This window comes from Pleurodeles waltl, chromosome 2_1 (assembly GCF_031143425.1).
Source record: "Pleurodeles waltl isolate 20211129_DDA chromosome 2_1, aPleWal1.hap1.20221129, whole genome shotgun sequence".
NCBI classification, from domain to species: domain Eukaryota; kingdom Metazoa; phylum Chordata; class Amphibia; order Caudata; family Salamandridae; genus Pleurodeles; species Pleurodeles waltl.
In genome coordinates this window covers 891,520,739-891,543,190 of record NC_090438.1, presented here as the reverse complement: position 1 = coordinate 891,543,190, position 22,452 = coordinate 891,520,739, and the positions used below count along the sequence as shown (strand labels likewise).

Below are 22,452 nucleotides of genomic sequence, written 5' to 3'. Positions count from 1 at the left end.
CTTCCGTACAAAAATTACATTTAAGCATGGCAGAAACATAACATGTGCTTCCAGCCAAAAAATTAAACTCAAGCAAGAACAAAATATGCAACATGAAAAGTATGATATTGAGTACTGAGTCTCATTGTTTAGAACTGACAATGTTCATTGCAAGGAAATGCACAACACGAACAGTAAAAGCAGGACAGAAATTTCCACTGTGCAAGTCACACAGGATGTTTGAAGACACATTATTTTGAAAAGTTACACTTTCTTAAACGTGGTGCCTCTGGAAAATTACTAAAACGTGAGGCCTTTTTAACTAATGCTAAAACATGAAGACGAAATATAAATAATATATACATTTAAATCATCAACCTTTTAGTACATATTAATACAGTGGCGGCCGGCAGCTATAGGAGGGAGGGAGTGGGCGGGAAGCACACACACACTCTTTCACACACACACGCACGCACGCGTGCACATCCATTAACAACATTCATAACATTCAAACATGCACGCACGCACCAAACATTAATTTTAAAAGTTCACACACACACTTACCTTCAGCCACGGAGGTCCCAGGAGGGTTGGGACTGCTGCCTTTCCTCATTGGCTGACCTTAAGTCAGCCAATGAGGGCAGGCTGCAGTCCCAGCCTTGTCACAGAGTGGGATGGGGTCAGTGGACTGCTGACCCCACCCCACTCTGTGACAAGGTGTCACTGATTGACACTCGCCCTGGGCACTTCAGGGCTTAATCTGAAGCGCCCAGTTCGAAGTCAATGGGTGGCGCTTTCCTCGTCACCCAGGGGAGGGCCTCGAGGCACCTTTGGTGAGCCGAGGAGGTCACGCCCATAGGAGCTGTGACCTCCTAAGCCCAGCAAAGTTCAGCTCAGGCAGCCAGGAGTCTACGTGATTCACGCATGTCTGCTCCTGGCTGCCTGACCTGCACATGAAGAGTGTCTGTCAGGATGACCTTTGTTCAGCCTGACAGACACTCTTCATGAGGGGCAAAAGGATGGGGGGCGTGGCCCCTCTGCCCTAAAGGTCGAGCCGCACCTGTATTATTAATCATTTCCTTAATACATTTAATTATGTTTGAACAAAATATATTTTCATTAGTCATTATTACATTTCATGTTGATCTTCATTGTGGCTGACACCAGACCAATCACATTTCTATCACACGTTTTTCAGTTAGGCCTTTAAACACACTTTATTTCACATTATGCTGTCCTGGTTTGCTAGTGTTGATAAGAAAGTCAGATTGTGTGCCCTTTGGTGGTCAGTGGGTAAAGATGTCACCAAATGCACAGCCAGCCTTCCAACCGCAAATGCTCTGGAATCTTTTAATGGCCATCTCATATTACATCGATTGAGCAAGCTTATTGAATGTGATCAGTCAGTTCAAAGGAGCGGGTATTACCAGGCAGGGAATGTAAGCAGAACCGAGTGGAGATCATGACTTGCTGAATTGTTTGATATAACTGCGGTCCGATCCTTTCTTAAGGGCCACCTTCAGACATCTATAAGTTTAATATGTTTTCTTCTTTTGCCAGTCCCACTTCGGAATTAGCACCTTTCCTTTAGTTTGCTTTCGCTTCTAGAAAAGAACTCTGTAAACTATTAATTTGAAGGCAATCAAAAATGCGACATGCTCCAATGCTTTCAGATTTTTTCTTTCACTAAGTTGCATTTTGGATCAATAAATACAGTTGTGCTCCTATCTGAAATATGTGTGTATAGCACACCAGTTTAACCCCTTCGCTGCTAGGCCTGTTCCCCCTCAGGTGCCAGGCTTTTTTTTGGCTATTTGGGGCACTTTGTGCTTAGACCCTCGTAACTTTTTGTCCACATAAGCTACCCACGCCAAATTTCCGCTTTTTTTTCCAACATCATAGGGATTCTAGAGATACCCAGAGTTTGTGGGTTCCCCTGTGGGTTCCCCTGAAGGAGACCAATAAATTAGCCAAAATACAGCTAAAATATATATATTTTTTTAAATGGGAAAAAGGGCTGTAGAAGAAAGTTTGTGTTTTTTCCCTGAAAATGGCATCAACAAAGGGTTTACAATGCCAAAATCACCATCTTCCCAGATTTCAGGAACAGGCAGACTTGAATCAGAAAACCAAATTTTTCAACACGATTTTGCCATTTTACTGGGACATTGAACATTTTCACTATTTTTTGTGCTATCACCCTCCTTCCAGTTAGTGACAGAAATAAGTTTGAAACCAATGCTGGTCTTTTGTGACAGATAAATATTTCTGAAAAGTAGACACAATTCTGAAATTAGCAAGGTGCCATAGTGTCATTTCTGTAGATACTTCAAGGTTTTCCTACAGAATGTAGCAGCTAAAATAAAAAAATATTGAAATTGAAGTGAAAAAACAGCCATTTCTCTCCACGTTTTACTCTGTAACTTTTTCCTGTGATATTAGATTTTCAAAAGCAGTATACCCTTATGTCTGCTGGACTCTTCTGGTTGAGGGGATATATAGGGCCTGCAGGTTCAACAAGAACCCTAGATACCCAGAGCCAATAAAGAAGCTGCACCTTGCAGTGGGTTTTCTTTGAATACCGACTTTGCAGCAATTCATTTGGTGAAATATAAAGAGTGAAAAATAGGTGGCAACGAATCCTTTGTATTTCCAAAATGGGCCCAAGATAAGGTGTTGAGAAGCAGTGGTTCTTTGCACATCTCTGAATTCCGGGGTCCCACACAACATGTGAATTACAGGGCATTTCTCAAATAAGCATCTTTTTTACCTACTGTCTTACATTTGGATGGAAAAAATTTAGAGAAAGACAAAGGGCAATAACACTTGTTCTGCTATTCTGTGTTCCCCCAAGTCTCCCGATAAAAATAGGACCTCACTTGTGTGGTTAGGCCTAGTGTCCATGACAGGAAATGCCTCAAAACACAACGTAGACACATCACATTTCCCCAAAGAAAACAGAGCAGTTTTTTTGCTAAGTGCCTAGCTGTGGATTTTGATCTCTAACTCAGCCAGCACCTAGGGAAACTACCAAACCTGTGCATGTTTAAAAACTAGACATCTGGGGGAATCCAGGATGGGGTGACTTGTAAGGCTCTCACCAGGTTCTGTTACCCACAATCCTTTGCAAACCTCACAATTTGGCAAAAAAACACTTTGTCCTCACATTTTGGTGATGGAAAGTTCTGGATTCTGAGAGGAGCCACAAATCTCCTTCCACCCAGCATTTCCCCAAGTCTCCCGATAAAAGTGGTACCACACTTGTGTGGTTAGGCCTAGTGCCCGCGACAGGAAATGCTCCAAAGTACAACATGGACACATCACATTTTCTCAAAGAAAATTGACCTGTTTTTTGTAAAGTGCCTAGCTGTGGATTTTGGCCTCTAGCTCAGCTGGCACCTAGAGAAACCTACCAAACCAGTGCATTTTTTAAAACTAGACACCTAGGAGAATTTAAGATGAGGTGACTTGTGGGGCTCTCACCAGGTTCTGTTACCCAGAATCCTTTGCAAACCTCTACATTTTGCAAAGAAAACACATTTTCCTCATATTTCGGTGACAGAAAGTTCTGGAATCTGAGAAGAACCACAAATTTACTTCCACCCATAATTCCCCCAGGTCTCCTGATAAAAATGGCACCTCACTTGTGTGTGTAGGCCTATTGCCCATGACAGGAAATACCCCAAAACACAACTAATGTGAACACATCACATTTTCACAAAGAAAACTGACCTGTTTTTTGCAAAGTGTCTAGCTGTGGATTTTGGCCTCTAGCTCATCGGGCAGCTAAGAAAACCTAGCAAATATGGACATTTCTGAAACCTAGACACCTAGGGGAACTCAGGATGGGGTAACTTGTGGTGGTGTCACCAGGTTCTGGTACCCAGAATACTTAGCAAAACTCAAAATGTGGCCAAAAAAAACACATTTTCCTCACATTTCGGTGCTGCAAAGTTCTGGAATCTGAGGGGAGCCACAAAATTCCATCTACCCAGCGTTCCCCCAGGTCTCCCAATAAAAAAGGTACCTCACTTGTGTGGGTAGGCCTAGTGCCCGCAAAAGGAAATGCCCCAATACAATATGTGGACACATCACAAATATCAAATACAAAACTACCTGGGCACAGCAGCCATATAGGGAAATCTACCAAACCCAAACATTTCTTAAAGCTAGACACCAGAGAGAGTCCAGGGAGGTGTGACTTGCGTGGAACCCTGTCAGGAATAAGGCTGTGCGTGGTCCAGGACCCGCCCTGACCTCTGCTTCGCATCTTTGCGGCACGTCATGCGCGCCGCTTTTCATCCCCGCTTGCTCCAGAAGTGGTCATCAGCGTCGCCTGCCCTGTGGTAAAGCCTATGTAGCTGCAGGGTCAGGACATTGGTGGACAAAATGCACTTATCAATGCCATTCTATGAATGGACTACAACTCCCAAGTTTTTAGAGGCAGCGGCCATCTTGGGGTGTAGCAGGCCTATACAACCCAGCCACACCCAAGCACATTGCTCACTATTTTGAAGATTTCGGTGCAGTCGGACCTCGTGGGGAGTTCCTCTGCGGAAAGCGGATTTCCTGCATGGCAGAGTGGCAGCATGTCAGAGTATCCTTGTTTCCATGGTGAATTAAAAAACGAGTAGGTCGTACATGTATCGGTAAGGTCTTGATGAGTCAAATCTCGAAGGTGGTTGTTCACTTCCAAAAGTAAAGCGCCCCTTAGCTAAACGGGCAAAACGCTTTAGACCAAAAGTAAAGCACTCCTGGCACGACGATCAAAGCGCGTCAGGCCAAACAAGTAAAGCGTCCCTGGCACGACAATCAAAGCACTTCAGGCCACATGAGTAAAGCGCCCCTTAGCACAACGAGCAAATCGCTTCAGGCTAAACAAGTAGTGCGCCCTTGGCACGACAATCAAAGCGCTTCAGGCTAAAAGAGTAAAGTGCCCTTGGCATGACAACCAAAGCGCTTCAGGCTAAATGAGTAAAGCGCCCTTGGCACGATAATCAAAGCGCTTCAGGCCACACGAGGAAAGCACCCTTGGCACGACAATCAAAGTGCTCCAGGCCACATGAGAAAAGCACCCTTGGCATGACAATCAAAGCGCTTCAGGCCACACGAGGAAAGCATCCTTGGCACGACAATCAAAGCGCTTCAGGCAAAACAAGTAGAAGCACCCCTGGCATAATGAGTAAAGCGCTTCATGCATGACGATCAAAACGATTCAAGTTCAATTAGTAAAACTTTTCAGGCCTCAGTTGCAAATGTGAAAGCGCTTGAGTAAAGCAAGCTTTAGTTTAATTGTTTTTTGGGAAGTACAATATGTGAGATACATATCTAAATCTTTGTGCATTTCTAGGCTGAGATCAAACGTTTATGTTATGAAAGCATAATTGTTACATGGTTAATATTCAGAGTATGATCATAGTCCAAATCTCTTGCTATCTTTAGGCACAGAGATTGCAGTTCGTTCTTGTTCCATGATTCAAATAAGTTCACAAAGGGTCTCAATCCGATATCACGGAGACGCCTTTGTTCCAGAGTCTATTGGTGAGTTTATACTGTTATGAAAGAGTATATGCATACTTGTCCTAACCATTTTCTTTTCAGATCTCTCTCCCTGCATTTCCATGCCCTAATTCCCTCCCCCCACCTGGCTGCGTCAACACTATGGCCCTCATTCTGACCTTGGCGGGCGGCGGAGGCCGCCCGCCAAAGTCCCGCCGTCAGGTTACCGTTCCGCGGTCGAAAGACCGCGGCGGTAATTCTGACTTTCCCGCTGGGCTGGCGGGCGGTCGCCTTCAGACCGCCAGCCAGCCCAGCGGGAAAGAGGCTTCCACGATGAAGCCGGCTCGGAATCGAGCCGGCGGAGTGGAAGCTGTGCGACGGGTGCAGTTGCACCCGTCGCGTATTTCACTGTCTGCGCAGCAGACAGTGAAATACATGTAGGGGCCCTCTTACGGGGGCCCCTGCAATGCCCATGCCAGTGGCATGGGCACTGCAGGGGCCCCCAGGGGCCCCGCGACCCCCCCTACCGCCATCCGGATCTCGGCGGTCCGACCGCCGGGATCTGGATGGCGGTAGTGGGGGTCGGAATCCCCGCGGCGGTGCAGCAAGCTGCGCCGCCGCGGAGGATTCAATGGGGCCGCGGTACACTGGCGAGACCCCGCCAGTGGTGCCGGTCCGACCGCGGCTTTACCGCCGCGGTCGGAATCCCCATTGGAGCACCGCCGGCCTGTCGGCGGTGCTCCCGCGGTCCTCCGCCCTGGCGGTCAAAGACCGCCAGGGTCAGAATGACCACCTATGTGCTCTGATAGCTTTCTGAGTTGGTGACGCGGGGAGATGGGCCTTTTGGTCAGCAGTGTGAAGATCCTGAGGAAAGGGCATTGTGACTAACCCCCTGTGTTTTCTTACCCAGAATCCACAGCAAAGCTTAAATTTAGCTGAAAAAAATCAAATTCTTCTCACATTTCTGTGTGGGATCACCGCACTGGTACAAATTTCATACCTCCCAACATTCCCCTCAGTCTCCTGGTGAAAATGATACCTCACTTGTGTAGGTGGGCCAAGTCCCTGTGACAGGGAAGAGCCAAAAACATGTTGAAAATGAGAGGAAACTAAAGCAAGTATAAAAGGGCAGTTTGAGAAAGTATTTTTTTAGGCTGACAAGTGGGGCAGAATTTTTATCGGTATAGATGCGACAATGCTGGGTGGTAGGAATTTTGCGGATTCCTACAGATTCTGGAAGGTTCCATCACCAAAATGTGGGGAAAATGTGTGATTTCCAGCAAAGTTGGAGGTTTTCAGGGCATTGTGGGTAAGAAAATGGTGTGGGGTGCATGTGAAGCACAGCACCCTGGACTCACCCAGATGTTTAGTTTTCAGATGTGTCTAGACCTCATAGATTTTTCTACATGGCTGCGTCCCAAAGTCCAAAAAATGCAGCCCTCACCATTCCAGGTGGGACGATTTTGAGAGTTAGACAAGCTCTCAGGGCCCAAATGTAAAACCAAAACACACAATAATCAAATTTCCTCTTGATTACCATGGGATAAGATGTTTTAGTGTGCAGGGAGAGAGCTGAAAGACACCCCCTTCAGTTGGGGTGGGTCATAACCATGCCATCACCCCACTATTTTCTTTTTTTTTAAATCTCTGGCATGTAGTAGGCTTTCTCCCCGCCCCCCACCAGGTAGTGGATCAGGGAAAATTGCCCTATCTGCCCACCAGTGGGCAAAACAACTTTGTCCCCACTTATTTGGGGTGTGGTTATGGCCATACCCCAAACCTCTTTTTTGAAAAAAAAAATCTTCCCTGGTCTCTGGTGGGCTTTCTACCCCCCTAGGGGGCAGATGGGCCTTACTAAAATAGGCTGATCTGCCCCCAGGGGTGGCAGATATGGCCAACAGTAATGTGCCCCCATGAGGAGCCATCCTTACCCAAGGAGCTGCCCCCCCCAAACAAAACACACACACACAATCCCTGGTGACTAGAGGTTTCCGCCCCCCTTAGGGGCAGATCTGCCTAATAACAATAGGCTGATCTGCAACCAAGGGGGGCAGAAATGTCCTAAAATAAATTTGCCCCCCAGGGGAGCAACCCTTGCCAAAGGGGTCGCTCCCCTTGAGTGAAATTGTTGCAAAAAAAATAGAAATCCCTGGTGTCTAGTGGTTTCTGCCCTCCTTGGGGGCACATTGGCCACTGAAAAATAGGCCGATCTGCCCCCAAGGGGGGCAGAAATGGCCTTAAATAAAAATGCCCCCCAGGGCAATGACCCTTGCGTAGGGAGTCGCTACCCATCTGTAAAAAAAGAAAAAGAAAAAAGAAATCCTTGGTGCCTAGTGGTTTCAGCCCCCCTTGGGGGCATATCGACCTAATTAAAATAGGCCGATCTGCCCCCAAGGGGGGCAGAAATGGCCTAAAATAAAATTCCCCCCAAGGGATGTGACCCCCGACTATAGGGTTGCTCCACTTGCGTGAAATTGACCTAAAAATCTAAATCCCTGGAGTCTCGTGGTTTCTGCCACCCTTAAGGGCAGATTGGCCTAATAAAAATAGGCCGATCTGCCCCCAAGGGGGGCAGAAATGGCCTAAAGATAATTTTCCCACTAGGGGAGCGACCCTTGCCTAAGCAGTCGCTCCCTCATGTGTATTAATTAAACAAATGGAAAAAAAAAGATCTCTGGTGACTAGAGATTTTTGGCCCCCCTGGGGGCAGATCAGCCTAATTACAATAGGCCGATCTGCCCCAAGGGTGGGGCAGAAAAGGCCTAAAAAATAATTGCCCCCCTGAGGAGTGGCCCTTGTCAAAGGGGCCACTCCCCTAATGCGTAAATACAGACATAAACACAGAGACACAAAAATCCCTGGTGTCTGGTGGGCATTTCTGCAGCCTGAGCACTTCATGATCGGTCTGCAGAAATGCTCACAGAGACATGAAAGGAAAGGCCTTTCCTTTCATGTCTCTGTGCCACCACAGCCCCAGGACCAGAAGAGAAATAAAAGCTCAGCTTCCAGGCCGGTGGGGACAGCCTCTGATGAGGGTCAGCACGCAATCGTGTGCTGACATTATCAGACGTCACGGAGGGTCAGAGTGGGGTCAGTGGTGGAAGGAGAAACGATTCCCCTTCCAGCTCTACACATGGGAGCGGGTTGGGAGGCTCAGCCGGTCGCAGGACGTAACGGTTACCTCCTTGGCACCTCAGCACCGCTGCCAAGGACATAACCATTACATCTGTGGCAGCCAAGGGGTTAATGCATGGAATGAATAATACAATATGTATTATGCTTCACTGGAAATAATCCCTTCACAAATCGAGTCCCAGAAGAAATAATCTTAGTGTTTAAATACTATGGTGGGAAATATATTGCTCATCACAGTTCCCACACCAATGTATTGCCGAAAATATTAATTTACTAGAAACCAGGATTCCTATTTAATTGTTGCAGTTATAATTTTGAGTACTAGTAGCATATCTAAATATCCAGCCAATACATAAATGGTCCGGGTGTAGGGCACTGCTAATTGCATCAAGGCAGCACACAATTATGTCAGTTTTGCTGCTTAGTTATACAAGTGGTGCTGTTGATATTTTAATCCAGTAATGCTGTAACTTAGCAGTTAACCCTGTGGTGCTGTAACCTACTTACTGGATCCTAAAGTCCTGCCGCTCAGTTATCATGTGATGCTGTATCTGTTACTCATACAACTGTGTTCCTGGTTGTGTTGTAACTCTGTTACTGTGTGTTACTGCTTCATTACTCCATTGGTGCTGCAGTTCAGTTAATGTATACCAGTGTGCTGCTGCTGTGTTACCCCAGTTGTGCTGCTGTTCAGTCTTATCTGAGGTCCTACTTCTCAGCTATGCCTGCATTATTTGCCTAATATACAGTAAGCACTGGTAAAATATGCTGGTTCTACATCCCAGTTATGCCTGTTTTCCCTTTCAAATACGAACTTTACTTACTGCTGCTCATTTTTCTTAAGGTTTTGTTGCATTATGCCTGTGCCTTTGTTCAGTGATTGTGAACCTGCTTAATTAAACCTGTGCTGCCACTAAGTCCATGTCTGCGTTGCTGTTCATCTATATCCAGGTGCAGCTAGTCAGTTATGCCTTTGACTGCTTGTTAATGCCAGTGATGTCCCTGCTTAATTACATCCTTAATGCTGCTTCTGAATTGTAAGTATGATACTTCTTCTTGGCTAAAGCCACTGTTCTGCCTTGTTTTACCTGCACTACTAAGTTATGTCAGTTGAACTATTGAGTTCTTACAGAGCTTTTGACCAAATATACCAGTAGTACTTTGAATCAATTGTATCATTGTGAGCTATGTCATGCAATGCATCTAGTGTTACCTGTTATACTTGTGAAACTCTTTCACTACGTTTGTGATAGTACATATTTTTCCATACTGACATGAACTCCTTTAGGTCCTGCCCTGTAGGGCCTTAAACTATCTTGCAATGAACGTGTTACTGGGGGCAGGAAGGAAACGAGACAGAAGAGAGAATGGTGTACAGAAGTCCTTGCCTCTCCTTAAGCCCCAAAGAAAGCAAAAGGATGCTCGAGGATGGAAGTAAAGCAATAGTCCATGCAGGGCCATGGATTACATACAGGGTTGTTAATAAGCCTATCAGTATAAATGTAATCCCTGAGGTCAGTCAGCCATCAGCTTTCTGACACACTGGCAAACAATGTTTGTATAATGGCTTAGCATGTGTGAAAACAGCTTTAATGGTTGGATGCTGTCAGACCCTGTTTGGCAGCATTCTGGGCAGACAGTGGCTATTGTACCCTAAAAGGATGTGGAAGTATTTTGTCACTGCTGTCCTTCCTACTATGGCTCCACAAATTGGGCCACGTACACCCTATCAGCACTGGACTTTCAGGGTAGCGAGGACAAACACTCAAAGGGCCATATTTATACTTTTTGATGCACAACTGCGTCAACGCAGTTGTGCGTAAATATTTTTACCTCTGGCTAACGCCATTCCAACGCACCATGCGGGTGCCTTATTTAAGGAATGACGTTAGCCGGCGCTGCGGACTGGTCTGAGTCAAAACAAATGACTCACACCAGGCAGCGACGGCGTAGGGGACAACGGGGGTTGTGCATCAAAAAATGGTGCAAGTCAGGTCGAGGCAAAAATCATGCCTCAAACCGGACTTTTTTTTGACACACAAACCCCATTGACATGACTCCTATCTTAGCAAAGACAGTAGTCATGCCCCCTTGCCCAATGGCCATGCCCAGGGGTCTTCTGTCCCCTGGGTATGGTCATTGGGCACAGTGGCATGTAGGGAGGCCAAAATTAGCCCCCCATGCCACTTAAAAAAACGTAAAAAAATACTTACCTGAACTTACCTTTACTGACCTAGGATGGGTCCCCCCATCCATGGGTGTCCTCCAGGGGTGGGCGAGGGTGGCAGGGGGTGTCCCTGGGGGCAGGGGAGGGCACCTCTGGACTCCTTCCGAGCCCACAGATACCTCAACGCCTGCCCTGACCCAGGCATTAAAAAACGGCGCACATCAGACTGTGCGCCGTTTTTTAAGGCCCACCCCCTCCTGTGCTTCAAAATGACGCTGGGGTAAAAATAAGGCGCACAGGCCTTAAAGTCATTTTTTGTAAGGGAACGCCTACCTTCCATATCATTAACGCAAGGCAGTTTCCCGCTTCCAAAAAATGACGCACACGTTGGAATTTTGGGCAAGGTTTGCGCTAAATGTGCGTCAAAATTTTTGATGCACATTCGGCACAAACAGAGTATAAATATGCCCCAGAGTCTTCTCAGGAAGTTTGGGTGTAGTTAGGATGAGGGCTCAAAAGTCAACAGTGAACGAACAAACACACAAACATATTTTTTAGCCCACTCCTTATCTTTTCGCTAAAAAGAAAGTACTTTACCCACTCAGTCTGCTTCCTCAGTTTCTCATTCCATGCACAGTTTAGGCCCCAAGGTTACCTGCATTCTGCCATTGCAGTTTTGATGGTGCAAAATAGGGTCACGCAGCATTCCCATTCCAGCAGTGTCAGCTCCAGAAGTACAGTCATTTTAAGTGTGGCCTTACATAGAACTTGGTGACTTGGACAGATTAGTCCAGCAGCTCAGATGATATTCTGTAGCAGTGGCAGCTTGTCTAGACCATGTGCAGATGTGGCTGTCTTAAGCAGTTGCAGCCTTTGGGCCCATCATGGCTTTAATCTAAGTGGCAACAGTGAATGCAGACATTGACAGAGGTCGCACAAGTCTCTCGCTCACATAACAGACTGCTGACCTCATATATTATTCAACAAACTCAAGTCTTGGTGCAGTGCATGGCAAACAGAGAGATTGGAGGCCCATTCACAATGGGTGACTCTGCTTTGCTCCTGTGTAGTTGCTTTCTTTCTCTGGTTGTTTCCCATGCATAGCATACTGGGCTTCTCCTCCACAAAACTATCCTCCTGCAGGAAAAGGTTCACAACTAACCTCTCCCAACAGCCAGGCAGTCTTCTATGCTCTAAGCTCACCCTCTGCTACTCCAGCAGAAACTGCAGACTTCTCATGATGTCCCCTCATGTCTGAGAGACTCTGTTATGAAAGCATCAGCCCTGGTCACACAGCAATCCTTGAGGGCACTCTGCAGAGGTCTCTTTTTTTTGTCATAAGGAGGTTAGAACTGAAACAAAGTGGAGTGGATTGCATCACACTTTTATACACTGTTTCTAGGCATGGCAGGTGGATCGCTGTCAAAGATTTCCTAACATGTATGGGTTGATTACTCTCTCAGATGTAATTCTCTGGCTGCTCACAAGACACAACCTTTTCTCTAGCAAGTAGCCATGGTGATTGCTCGAAGCAGAAGTGTACAAAACCAAAATGCAGTGATGTTTGAGATATCTGCACGTTTGTGTCATCAGGGCTCATTAATCAGTACTCAGTGACATAAAAGAGTGCTTCCTCACCTTGTACACAGAAACCCCAACGTTCATCCCTACCATCCATTAATGGGCAGTGGGCGAACTAATCAGCAGCTCTTTGCTAAATAGGAACTCAATGGATTTTTAATGGTAGCCCATTCTCCCTCCTCCTTCACTTCAGTGTCTCATGTTTAGCTCTCCAGCAACACTAACACACTATTGCAGTCAAAACACTTCCACTGCCTGTGGAAACTGTAGCCACCCTCCATCTTGTGGCATGCTAAGCCAGAGGCTATCCAAAACAGATGCCACTGGTCTCAATGCTCAGACTTTCACTATATACAAAGTCCTACTATAATTTGTGTGTCACACACTCACTGCACATATATGCACTAGACACACACACTGAATAGAAGTGCTGGTACAAAACTTCCATTGACACAGAGTAAAAGTCTTGTTAGACTAATGACAGGGACATTTTAGGGCATGGGATAAGTAGGCAATTCCTCAGGCTCCCCAGGACATAGCCCTTTTTTGTTTATGTTCCACCATGCTGCACAGTAGCCTCGTTGCTATACAACATGGCTAAAACACTTAGACAAACTGAAGAGCTCATGCATTGGCAAGACCTATTGGCTTTGCCAATGCTTGTTTGTATATTCTGAGCATTTCCACACACACTGTGCATGTGCCTCTGTGTTATGATATTTTTCATCCATTTGCATTAAAAACGGGGAAGAGACAGGAACAAGCAATGTTTGTGGATACTGCAACCACAGCGTAATCAATAAACTATAGCAGTACCCTCAGACCATTGATCTATAACTGAATAGAATATTAATAGTAAATTACATTTCTGTTTCCTTTAGAGACCTTGACCCAGTCTGTTAGTGGCTTACTTCATCATTGGGTCTAATCCTCGTCCCTAGAAACCTGTATGGGGCATCCTCAGTGGGGGAAGCACTTAGAGGTATCCTGTCAGAGTGACTGTGAAGATACAAAATACCTAGAGACTTGCCTGGTATCCCTTTATTTTGGGTGCCCCAGGAAAGATTTAAAAAGTGAATTTATGGATCCTAACAGTATGATTCTCCGGGTACCCTGTTTGTCACTCCATCAACATATTTGAGCCATCTACTGGGGCGACTAAAGGTCTATAGCTTTCATCAGGACTTGTAAAATAAGCCTATCGCTGTGTTGTTGTTATTCCATCCCTACCAGTCCAGTGTGTTTATAGGCTACAGGAAGTTTGAAGCATGCGTACCTATGTAGCCTGGAACAAAATCAGTACCTGTCAATGCCTGTAACTCCCTACACTTTTGTTTCCTTCATTCTGCACATTCTGAATAATGTGAAACAGTATAGCCAGGGAAGGCACAGAAACAACGCAAAATTTATGCAAATTGAAGTGGTACACACAACAAAGCAAACTTGAGTGCAGAAAGATGATTGTCAATTGTCTGAGAACTCTCACTCTATGCCTACATATAATAGGTATTTCATGGAGCAGATGACTGATGCCCCTGTAGTCACATGCTAGAAATATCAGACAGATTGCCACAGAACTCCAGAGTCTATAATGATTATATCCTAAAGGTGAAATCGGCCCAGGTAATATAGCCATTTACCCTCTGGCTCCCGCCTGGATGCCAAGAAAATCCAACTGGCATCCTAAAACGTAGCTGGCATCTGACGTAATCGCAACACCACAAAATAAAATAAACTGATGGATGGAGTGTTGAATCTTTTCAAACACTCACCCCTAGTCTCAGATCTAGGTTTAATTTATTGTTATTTTGCTCGCCATGTCACCCAAATTTGGACTCCGTCATGTGCAAATCAGTCTTGACCCTGCTCTCCGTGGGGACAGTCCAGCCCGAACTGCCAAGCCAAGTCCTCCCTGGCCTGGAAACACACATCCTGGGACTGGTTTTGGGGTATCACCCCTCATCAGCCAGGCTAGCTTGAATCAAGTGTTGCAGCGAGTAAGGGACCCACATCTGGGCATACCTTAGCAACATAGAGCACACATAACATCACCACAAAATAAAATGATTGACAAAGTGTTGAAACTTTTCAAACACTCACCCCTAATCACAGATCTGTGTTTAATCCATTGCTATTTTACTAACCACGTCACCCCAGTTTGGACCCAGCCATATGCAAATCAATCTTGACCCTGCTCCCCATGGGAACAGTTCTGCCTGAACTGCCAAGGCAGGTCCTTTCTGGACCGGAAACAAAAATCCTGGGCTGGTGTTGGGATATCACCCCTCATCAGCCAGGCCATCTTGAATCCAATGGTGCAGTGAGCGAGGGACCCACGTCTGGGCATGCCCTATCCATTTAGGGCGCACATAGCAGCATCACAAAATAAAATGATGGACGGAGTGTTGAATTTTCAAATACTCACCCACAGTCACAGATCTGGTTTAATGTATTGTTACTTTGCTCTGCACATTACCCCTGTGAGAGTATGTGTCACTTGAGTCATGCCAGTTTTTACAAATCAATTATGCCCCACTTTTGGTGAGGTGAAGTTTGAATCTAGGAAAGCATCTAATTTGCCAAAATTACACACTAAGTTACATGTCCGAGACATTTCCTATTGCAAATATATGAAGCAACATTTTTTTTGTTCTTGTAAATGTCCAAGAGAATGTGCTAATAAATCCCACTTACGTTGAAAAGTAGTGCAGGAATAGGAGTGAATCTGTATATATGGACCAGGCACAAACAGTCTGGAAGGTGGCCTTCACGTGAGCCGACAAAAATCAATCTGAAATACAATGATCATTTAATAGTCATAATGTACTTAGTAAGCAGAATGAAATGTATGAAACCATACTGCTATTTTCTTTTTTTCAGTAGAGGTATTTTTTTTCTTAATATAGTACAATGAAATATGAAATTGTGAAATATTCAGTGCACACATTAATGTAATGATATTTACATATGAAGAATGAAAAATATATAGTTTACCTATGACTAAAAAGTGACATCTAGAACTATTCCTGCACTTTCTATGATATCATTGTTGAACCTAAAACTAATAAATCCGGGTGGCTGGCGCCACGCAGCATCCAAGGCAACAAGAAAGGGTACGTAGAGTCAAGTAGAGTTTTACATATCTGTCAAATGTTAATCACTAATAACATTGAGTGACTCCATGTGATGGGCCTGGATATGCTCCCACAAGGAAGTGCAAAGCTAGCAGGCACATGACCATGAAAAGGAAGTGCACGTCGCACCAAGCTAGCAAAAAGAGACACAGGATCCTTCAAAAAGCCTAGAAGGCAGCCACAAGCTTTTACTAGGCATGCTAAAAGAAACACGACAGTGACCACTTGTAAAAATACTGCCATCAGGACAGTTGCATCAAACAGGATAAACCTGAACTCCAAACAGATGAAGCAAACTAATAATGGTTGCGAGTAGTCCTCAATAGCTCTGAATCATCCTGGTCCAGAACTGACCTAATTTCGACCTCACGTTTCCTTACTGAAGCAAAGTCCCATCACCTGGCCATGCCTGTTTGACTATGGGCAGAGGCCTTAAGTGAGGCAAAAGGGATTACTATGCTGTTATGGAATGTATCTGGAGTACAGTCAAAACTTGTGAACACTGAATGGATGGAATTTGTCAGCACAAAGGAGGTATGTTGCTTTCAGGAGACGTGAGCAGCAAATGATAGTATTGGCTCACTGGCATCCTCAGATTATCTAGGGTTTGCTATCAAGGGCAGTAAGGCAAGCAGAGGGAGAACAATAATGGGTTTAACCACCTTGATTTCAGTGAAACTTGATTGTACAGCAGCTAAAATCTCCTCAATCCTATCACCACGAAATACCCTGCATGTCAGACTGGCCCAAGAGCAGACAATGAGGTTTTAAATGTGTGCCTGAACAAAAGCAGATGCAATAAACTCAAGGACCACCTTGCAGCCTTAAAAACAATTGTTTGACATAAGGCAGCCAGCACAGGTGAGCACTGGAAAGGCTCTGGTTGACCGCAAAAAGTGATGAGGAGAATAGATGGGGTATCCTGTCACCCAAACTGGGAAGCTCCCTTCCCCTAAGCAGGCACAAGAAAGGGCAATTATTCAGTAATTTTCTTACTGTTAAACCTAACAGCCTTAAGATGGTCTTCCCTTAAACTTTTTGCCTACCTCGCCTCACTTTTGGTGATTTGTTTTCGTTGGCCTCAGGACTCTTTGCCACTGCTAACCAGCACTAAAGTTCATGCGCTCACTCCCCTAAAACATGGTAACCTTGGTGTATCCACAATTTGCATATTTAATTTACTTATAATTCCCTGGTAAAATGTGCTATCTGTGCAAAGGGCATATATATTACATGCTACTAGTGGGCCTGCAGCACTGATTGTGCCACCCACTTAAGTAGCCCTGTAGCCCATGTCTCAGGCCTGTCACTGCAGAGCCTGTAGGTGCAGTTTCATTGTCATATCGACTTGGCATTTGATGCCCCTTGCAAAGCCTTAAACTCCACTTTTATTCCACATAACACACCCCTAAGTAAGGCCCTAGTTAGCCCATAGGGCAGGGTGCAGTGTAGATAAAGGGCAGGAAATATACCTTTTTAGTTTTACATACCCTGGTAATGAAAAAATCTCAGCTTTGCTTTTCACTCCTGTGAGGCCTACCCTTCTCATAGGATAACATTGGGGATTCCTTTATACAATTATTAAATGTAATTCCTGATTGAGAAGGAGTATGACTGTCAAATTTGGTATCTATGGACTTGTAATAATAAATCCCTCTAAATGGTAAAATTGGATTTATGATTACAACTTAAAAAATGACACTTTCAGAAAGTTGCCATTTTTCTGCCTTTTTGTCGTGTGTGCCTGCTGCCTGCCCCAATACACGTATGGGCTGGGTGACAGCTGGACTTTGTTCATTCCGTCTAGACAGTCACACACTTAGGGAGCTGAGGTGTGCCTGATGGGCCATTCCCATCCTGGTGGGCCATCACTAGGCTACTGGGCCATCCTGGCAGGATGGGAGGGAAGAGCAGACTCTTGCACCTGAATAGGGCTGTACCTGTCCCCTCACAAACAACTGCATACTCCCCTGTAGTGTATCTAGAGTCAAGGCAGGAAAGCAAGCACCTTTGTGCACTTCAAAGTCTCTCTTGAAGTCACTCCAACTTCAAAGGCACCACTGGGTATAAGAACTGGGCTTCTGACCCTACCAAATTAGTACACCTCTGGACCTGGGGACATTCTGCCAACAAGAAGGAGTGATCTGCTGCTAAAGTGACTGTACCTCTGTTGGAACCCTGCTGGTCTTTGCTGGACTCCTGTTTTGCTGTGCCTGCTCTGCTCTCTGCTATCCTGCTTGCCTGGGAGTGAGAAGGACTGGACCTGCATCTCTACATCCACAGAACCAAAGTGACTCCCTGGGCTTGCTGACCTGCCTCCTGTTCTGAAGTCTCAGGGACATCAAATACTTCACTCACCTCTGCTACAACTGCTGGACTCTGCCAACTGTGAGTCCTACCATGCTAAGTGGCACCAATACAGCCCTGGGCCCTTGGAAATGAGTTCCCCTTTGCTGATCCAGCAGAATCTATGCATAGTAGCCACTGTGCTGATTGGAACCAATGCATCTTGCCTTGATACCAATGCATTGCAGCTACCGCTGATGACAAGGACATCGCACCACTGACTGTATGGCTCAGGATCAACGCATTTGTATCAACCCCGATGCATCGCCTTTGCATTGCTGGTTGCACAGCTCGACGGTGACCCATCAATTTCATCATAAAGGGCTCGATGCTGCACTGTTGCTCGAGGACAACACATTGACAACTGTGTGGCTTGAAGATGACGCATCCCTAACTGCGCAGATCAGAACTTATGTGTGACCTTCACATCGCCTCCTCTGCTCCTCGCATTTGGTCTTCATTGTGATGCAACCCTCCACACAAGGTGCCCTTTCAATAGGACAAGGTTGGTCCCTATAAAAGGAACGTTCTCTGTGGCGGTTGGCCTGAATGTTTGGATTTAGCCCGTTCTAGCGCAAACAGATAGCCCCGGTTGGTGCTTTCAACTTTTAAGCACTACAACTGCAGATAAAATTTTAAAATTCATATCTTGACTACTACTTATTGGAGTTTTGTCATTTTGGTCTTGCTTTACTAATAAAAATATACTCTATTTTTCTAAATTGGTGTGGAATCTTTTTGTGGTATTTTAACTGTGTTACTGTTTTAAGTGTTGCACAAATACTTTACATATTGCCTCCTAAGCTGAGCCTGCCTGCTCTATGCCAAGCTACCACAGGTAGAGCACAAGTTAATTTATGGTGTCCAGCTGCTTTACCCTGACAAGGATTGTGGTACCTACTTGAACAAGGTGCATACCTCTGCCAACTAGAGGCCCAACTGCTAACACTTACCAAACTGAACCTAACCTTTCTAAGTGGTCGAACTATATCAGATAGCCCTTCAGCCCCCACATTACTGAGCGGAATAAAAACTCGTCTGATCAATTATATGCTTTTCACAAATGAGCACTGTGACCTGGTGTTGGGCATGGAAGTAATTCAAAGACCCGAGAGCGACCATGACACCTTTTGCTTCAAGTGCAAAGTCCTGACTGAGCAGAAAAACGGCAAATGCTTTGCCACTAGTATTGTTCAAAGAAACAATAGAAGAGTCGTAAAATAGGACAGAGAGAACTATTTGAACAACAAGACTGTGCTAATGACATGCCTGGTGCACTTTCTGACCGGTATTGTGCATAAAGATGACCATGAGGCAATATTAACAAATTATAATAACCTCCCAAGAGAGCTTTTGTGTTACTGGTTTGCAGCATGGACATCAAGGAGTAAAACAGGTAATCTGACAAAAGTTTGTACGGCAAAGAGTGCAAAGCTGCCAAGCAGATGCTGAAAAGGGCACATAATGATTGGCATACCTTCCCAGGAAAATAGCAGACTTTTAGGGCCAAAAGGAGAGAATGCAAATACCTACTCTGGGGTAGGAAATTGAATTACCAGCAAGAAGTGTGGTTAGTCTTGATCAAGGCAGCAGAGGAAAAATATAGTAGATCTTTCTGGGGTAATATCACCAGAATATTTAGAAAAGGCCAAGCGTTCCTGGACCACCATATTCCATCACACACCTCAGTAGATCACTACAAGAGCATATACCCCATTGGTGACTGTATACCAGCCCTGATAAAATGAAGTGTCCCCCGCTAACATGGCATTTAATTGTCTTGCGCCCAGAAGTAGAAAGAGCAATCCTGGAACAGAAGGCTAAGAAAGCACCTGGCCTTGAATGTGTACCACTCTTTATGTTTTGCCACAACTACAAAGCCTGGTCCATAGCCCTGACCAAGATATTTAATGCAGTCCTAAGAATAAACAAGGTCCCATATTCCTGGCGATTAATCATCATAGTCCCATTTCACGTAAATAGAAACAAGTTGCTTTTAAGTAATTAGAGGTCAATATCACTCTTAAATAGTAGTAGGAAAATCTTTGGCCTTGCAAGCCTGGGCAGATAAAAATACTGTCCTTACAGTCGCACTTGGCGGTGTTTCTTATTGGCATCAGTACCATCGACCAAGCAGCAAAACTACACATGGTACGCTAAAATGCTCAAGTGTCCACTTACCTGTCCTCAACGATCTTAAATCAGCCTTGGACTTGATACATATATCGAAATTGTGGAAAATGTGTAACAAGCAAGGAGCTGAACAACTCTTACAAGCCATCAAAACACTACACAATGACATACGTGCCTGTGTTTGTTATGGAAGTAGAGAAGAATGCACCCCCTACTTTGGCATCCGCTCAGGGTGTGTCAAGGGTGTCTGCTTGCCCCATTACTGTTCTCCATCTTTCTGAATAACTGTGAAGAATTCTCACTCAAGAGGCACAAATAGCTATCCTCCTGTTTACTTATGACACAGTAATGCTATTCCACACACAAAATGAGATTCACAGGAGGAAGTTTTGAAAGCTACTGGTGCCTTAAAGACCTCTTTATCAATGCACAAAAGACAAATGTAATGCCAACTGGATCATTTTCACCTCTGATAAAATCACCAAGAATCGCTGGCCAAGTACTCAAAATGGTCAAGAAATATGGCTACCTAAGGATCTCCTTTAGTAACACGCTGTCCAGGCGTGACCATGTTGACAGGCCGGCAGCACCCTCAAGTAGTCTGCCAATGCCATTCTGAGGCTTCATCATAAGATTGTCTGCCACTTACTGAGTGTTGTTCTTCAAGTCTATAAGCAAAAAGCAATTGCGACCGCAATCTATGGCACAGAATTATGGGTGTACAGTAACAGCAAACAACTCCAAACGATGGAAAAGTCTTTTCTGAGATCGCTACTATATCTGATCCCTGGCACACTGCTTCTTCCTTTATACCTGGAAGAAGGCACTGTCCCGATTTCTGAGCTCATAGCCCACAACACTATCATGTATTGGCTGCGCTTAAATTTTAATCACCATGGAGTGTCACACCTGAGAGCAATGCTCAAAGTATCTGCCAAAGGAAGAATTCATCATAAACCATGACCAAATTATGTAAGAGATTCCCTAAAGAGTCTAAGCCATGAGCATCTCAGGTTGAAACCAGCTCACATCATCAGTTTCACTTATTTTATGGTCAAAGAAGCATTTCATGATACAAAATTCAAGGCACGCATTGGCTTCGCGTGCACGTCCATTCTAACTTGCAACTATTTGCACATATAGCACACCGTGGACATGGAAGAATACTTGAATGACATTGGCCCCTCCACATGCCTTGCTTTATACCTAAAATTTCGGCTAAGCATTCTACCTACTGAAACGCATACTGCCAGATTCTCTGACAGTTGTGTTGACTGACCTTTGTGAATGAGAAATGGGCGGTCAGGAGACAATAATGCACTTGATGTTATTTTGTAATAACACTAAACACGTGTGTAACAAATGGCTTATCCCATTGTTCAAACAGTTTTCAATCACGTCTTGCACAGACTCATTAGCACTGGGCACCAGATCAGAGTGTCAAATCATTTACATCATGGGGGCTTGGTTCGTGACAAGAAGATCATAGAGAGCTCCCTCCAAAGTCTTTGCTAGTCATAGTTACATCAAATCAGGGAATGTTTTTACTATTTGTACATTATACATTTATATTTGTGCAACTGAAAAGTTAGTTTATTATGTTATTTTAACATGTTAATGGATAAATATGATACTAAAGATTGATTGATTGATTGGCAATCTAGAAGTTCATTCAAATATATTCTTCAGTCCACAATGCCGCAAGTTTAGCTCATTCCACTGTGACTAGTTTGTCCAATTTCTCTAAAATACAGCATTACAATAGTTCTTGCAACTAGACAGAAACAGAGAGTGATGATTTAACAACCCATGTCCTTGCAAACAGCATTATTGACACTGCTTTTGACAAAAACAAATTATCCTATTATCCTATTGTCATCCTCATGCAGTGGTGGATGGCACCTCAGGACTTGGTAGGCGTGGCCCCTCTGCTTTTCAGCCACCACTCATGCAGACCTTCAATTCATGTGGCCAAAAGGTAGCTGAGCTGAGTTGTGGCCTTAATACCACATCTGGTATTTCAACCAAAGAAGCCTGCAGCTTTACCTGCCTAAAGGGTGTGTATGCACCATCCTTTGCAAAGACCTGGACGGACAAGTGAAAGCTGTCAGTCATGACAGCTTCTGCCTTTTCCTGCCGCTGTGATGGATCAGGGTTTGAATGGAGATGTAAGTCTCTGAAGACCAGAGGTTGAACACTGCCTGAATTATAAGTTCAATGAGTAGTAGGGTTGTTGTGAAAAACAGGTGTCCATGTCCATTGCACATAGCATGTGCATGTTTGTGTGAGTGTGTGTTAGCATATACAAGGGTATGTTTATGTGTCTAGGTTAAGAATTGCATGCTACTGTGTATTTGTGTGCATGCTTATTATAACAGTCACTCATTTCATGACCCTGACATAATGGTTTCTCTGGCATCCCCAAACCGTACTCACAAATGACATAATGATGGGCCTTGCAAAATGGATCACAAACTT

General features: G+C 44.8%; 1 protein-coding gene across 1 annotated transcript in view; it reads right to left on the bottom strand.

Moving 5' to 3' along the window:
- The window catches only part of LOC138269597 (Y+L amino acid transporter 2-like), a 300,952-nt gene that overhangs the window by 77,725 nt on the left and 200,775 nt on the right, over nucleotides 1-22,452 (bottom strand). Inside the window, exon 7 of the mRNA XM_069218807.1 lies at nucleotides 15,056-15,152. Coding sequence (XP_069074908.1) covers nucleotides 15,056-15,152 — 97 coding nt within the window. The remainder of the gene's footprint in view (nucleotides 1-15,055; nucleotides 15,153-22,452) is intronic.